General features: G+C 47.8%; 1 protein-coding gene across 1 annotated transcript; it reads right to left on the bottom strand.

Moving 5' to 3' along the window:
• Nucleotides 1–1,621: 1,621 nt before the first annotated feature.
• Nucleotides 1,622–2,895, bottom strand: LOC135580268 (olfactory receptor 14J1-like). Its single transcript, XM_065074414.1, has one exon. It carries the CDS (start codon nt 2,775–2,777, stop codon nt 1,815–1,817), a length of 963 nt encoding a protein of 320 aa, XP_064930486.1. The 5' UTR covers nt 2,778–2,895; the 3' UTR covers nt 1,622–1,814.
• Nucleotides 2,896–3,097: the final 202 nt, after the last annotated feature.

Genomic DNA, 3,097 nt, shown 5'->3' with positions numbered 1-3,097 from the left:
TTGTTTATTTGGTTGTGGGGTTTTTTTATTTGTTGTTGTTGTTTTGTTTGTTTGTTTCTTTGTTGTTTTTTTTTTGTTTTTTTTTTATTAACAGTATCAAGGTCATGAAACAGAAAGCTGATTATACTCTTTTGATCTATGTGAATAATCTTAGGCAGCCACTTATCAAAATAAATTTTCTTCTGTATTTAGAGTGCAGCATTTTCTCTCCCTACTGCCTCATTGTCTTTTCTCCTTCCTCTCCCTATTCTGTTTTCAAAGAGCTCTCCAAGGCAAAGTTTTCTTTCATCATAGAATAACTCAGGTTGGAAATGACATGTCTGTCATCTTGTCTGCATAGAAATGACATGTCTGTCATCTTGTCTGACTCTCTTGTGTGAGGCAGGGTGAATTAGATGGGGTAGCTCAAGGGCTACCTCCAGTTTGCCATTATACACAAAGGAGCTGAAGGTGAACGCCGTCTCATCATGCAGGGAGATAATGAAGATGTTCAACAGTGTTCACTCAAGTGTTGGTCACAGTGGGATTCCAACAGTGACTGGCTGCCAGGAAGACTCCACACCACCAACGTCATCTAGGATTAACCATCCAGCCTAACTCCTACTCACATCATGACCCACATCTGCTATCATCAGTCACAAAGGTGGCAAGTAAGTGGGGCTGGGTGGTGGAGCTGTAGTAGGTCTCCAGGGAGGACACAGGGACCTCAGTTCAAGAAAACACATCCCAGTTCTGCCGTGAGGTAGTTTGTTGGGGAAGTTACTCTCAACATAAAGTGATCTCAATACACTGTCCTATGGGCGTCCATGGCACCCACAGAAACAGCTGATGACATTTGTGCTCCTTTGGGTTTGTCTCCCCCAACACACAATGTGCATGCTCATATCTTGCCTCAGTGCACACCTGGACTTCTGACCTAGTCATTCAGTGTCCTTCCATGGAAGGAAGAAGAAACTCTCAGCTGTGATGAGAGGACAATGATCAAAATAGTGGTTACAAGAGACAACTGCCCCAAGCTGGCACCTGGCAGCGTGACAGATTATTTCCATGTCTCTCTTACACACACAGGCTGCCCTGCTCTTCTCCTGGGACATCCCATCTTCCCACAGAGCCTTTCCCCAAGGAGAGCACATCTGCACTGGCCTGGCCAGATGTTCCTGCACCCTGTTCCCACACTCCCCACAGCTCCCGAGCTGGGGCTTTTGCTCTGTGCAGTGAGTGAGCTGTGATGCCCAGGCTGTGGTGATTCTGCAGGGACATACTGGTCAGGTTGAGAGACAGACCCAGCTGATGTTGGTCACTGTCACTGTGACGGCCTCCCACACAAGCTCTGAGGTGGCCATGGAGGGAGCTTAGAGGTGACTTGTACCCACACAAGGACTGAGAAGGTCAGTGGGGAAGTAGAAGGAGAGAACTTAGGGAAGAACAAGGCTGGTGCTCCCTGGCAGAGCTACTGTGCTGGGATCTTTTTCCCTTCACCTCTGCACACAGGCACTTTGAACTCAGCTTCACAAAGGTCTCAGAGGAAAGATGCCTGAGAAACCATTCCATGCAGGGTCCTTTATTTTGTTTAAATACACAGAGAGCACAGACTGTTGTTTACACAGTCTATTATAATTCAAACTATAAAGGTCAATGGGGAATTAGAAGTGAGATGAAAAATGACATTTCTTTGTTGGTAATATTATCACAGCTAAAAAAAAAACAAAATCAAACAAACCTCTCTTCAGTGACAAAAAAAAAAAAAACGGAAAAAAAAAAAGTCAAGAGATACGAAATATACAAAAAAGAAGCTGGGCCTGTCATGAGTTATATCATGAGTGATGTGTGGAAGATGGACAGTTTATTGCTTTTGAAAAGCATCTATCTACAAGTTTTCTCAGGGCATCCTTGAGCTCCTGGTTCCTCATGCTGTAGATGAGGGGGTTCATGGCTGGAGGTACCACTGAGTACAAAAATGACACTGCCAGGTCCAGGGATGGGGAGGAGATGGAGGGGGGTTTCAGGTAGGCAAACATGGCAGTGCTGACAAACAGGGAGACCACGGCCAGGTGAGGGAGGCAGGTGGAAAAGGCTTTGTGCCGTCCCTGCTCAGAGGGGATCCTCAGCACATCCCTCAAGATCTGCACATAGGACAGCATGATGAACACAAAACACACAAATACTGCTAAGAGACTAATCACAATAACCCCAAACTCACTGAGGTAGGAATGTGAGCAGGAGAGCTTGAGGATCTGGAGGCTTTCACAGAAGAACTGGTCCACAACATTGCCATAGCAGAGTGATAGTGAAAATGTACTGGCCATGTGCAGCAGAGCATGGAGAAACCCACTGGTCCAGGCAGCTGCTGCCATGTGGACACAAGCTCTGCTGCCCAGGAGGGTCCCGTAGTGCAGGGGTTTGCAGATGGCAACGTAGCGGTCATAGGACATGACGGTGAGAAGATAAAACTCTGCTGAAATGAAAAAGACAAAGAGAAAGACTTGGGCAGCACATCCTGTATATGAAATGGCCCTGGTTTCCCACAAAGAATTGACCATAGATTTGGGAACAGTGGTGGAGATGCAGCCCAGGTCGAGGAGGGCGAGGTTGAGCAGGAAGAAGTACATGGGGGTGTGGAGGTGCTGGTCCCAGGCTATGGTGGTGATGATGAGGCCGTTGCCCAGGAGGGCAGCCAGGTAGATGCCCAGGAAGAGCCAGAAGTGCAAGAGCTGCAGCTCCCGTGTGTCTGAGAATGCCAGGAGGAGGAACTGGGTGATGGAGCTGCTGTTGGACATCTGCCCCTGGGAACAGGGACCTGTTCACAGAGGAAAAGACAGTGACAGATCAGGGTACAATTTGTCTGAGCAAAACCTGTGCTATTTCTCACAGACCTCCCGTTCCCCAACTCACTCTCCAGTTTCAGGAAGGCTTTTGGCAGGTCCTTGTCATGAGCTTTGATGGATGCTGGCTGAGGGTGCCCCAAGGAGCAGGGGCTCTGCTGTGGGCTCTGCAAGACTCAGTCCTGCCCTACAACAAAAGGCACATAGGAACATGGGCTGATCTCAGATTAAATCACTTTTGATGTCAAAGTGGTTTTCAGCATTGCCACTCCCAC

Source organism: Columba livia, chromosome 9 (assembly GCF_036013475.1).
Source record: "Columba livia isolate bColLiv1 breed racing homer chromosome 9, bColLiv1.pat.W.v2, whole genome shotgun sequence".
In the NCBI taxonomy this organism is placed as follows: Eukaryota; Metazoa; Chordata; class Aves; order Columbiformes; family Columbidae; genus Columba; species Columba livia.
This window is presented reverse-complemented; position numbering and strand designations above follow the sequence as displayed.

Coding starts and splice junctions, on each gene's coding strand:
- LOC135580268 (XM_065074414.1), bottom strand. CDS start 2,777: ATGTCCAACAGCAGCTCCATCACCCAGTTCCTCCTCCTGGCATTCTCA.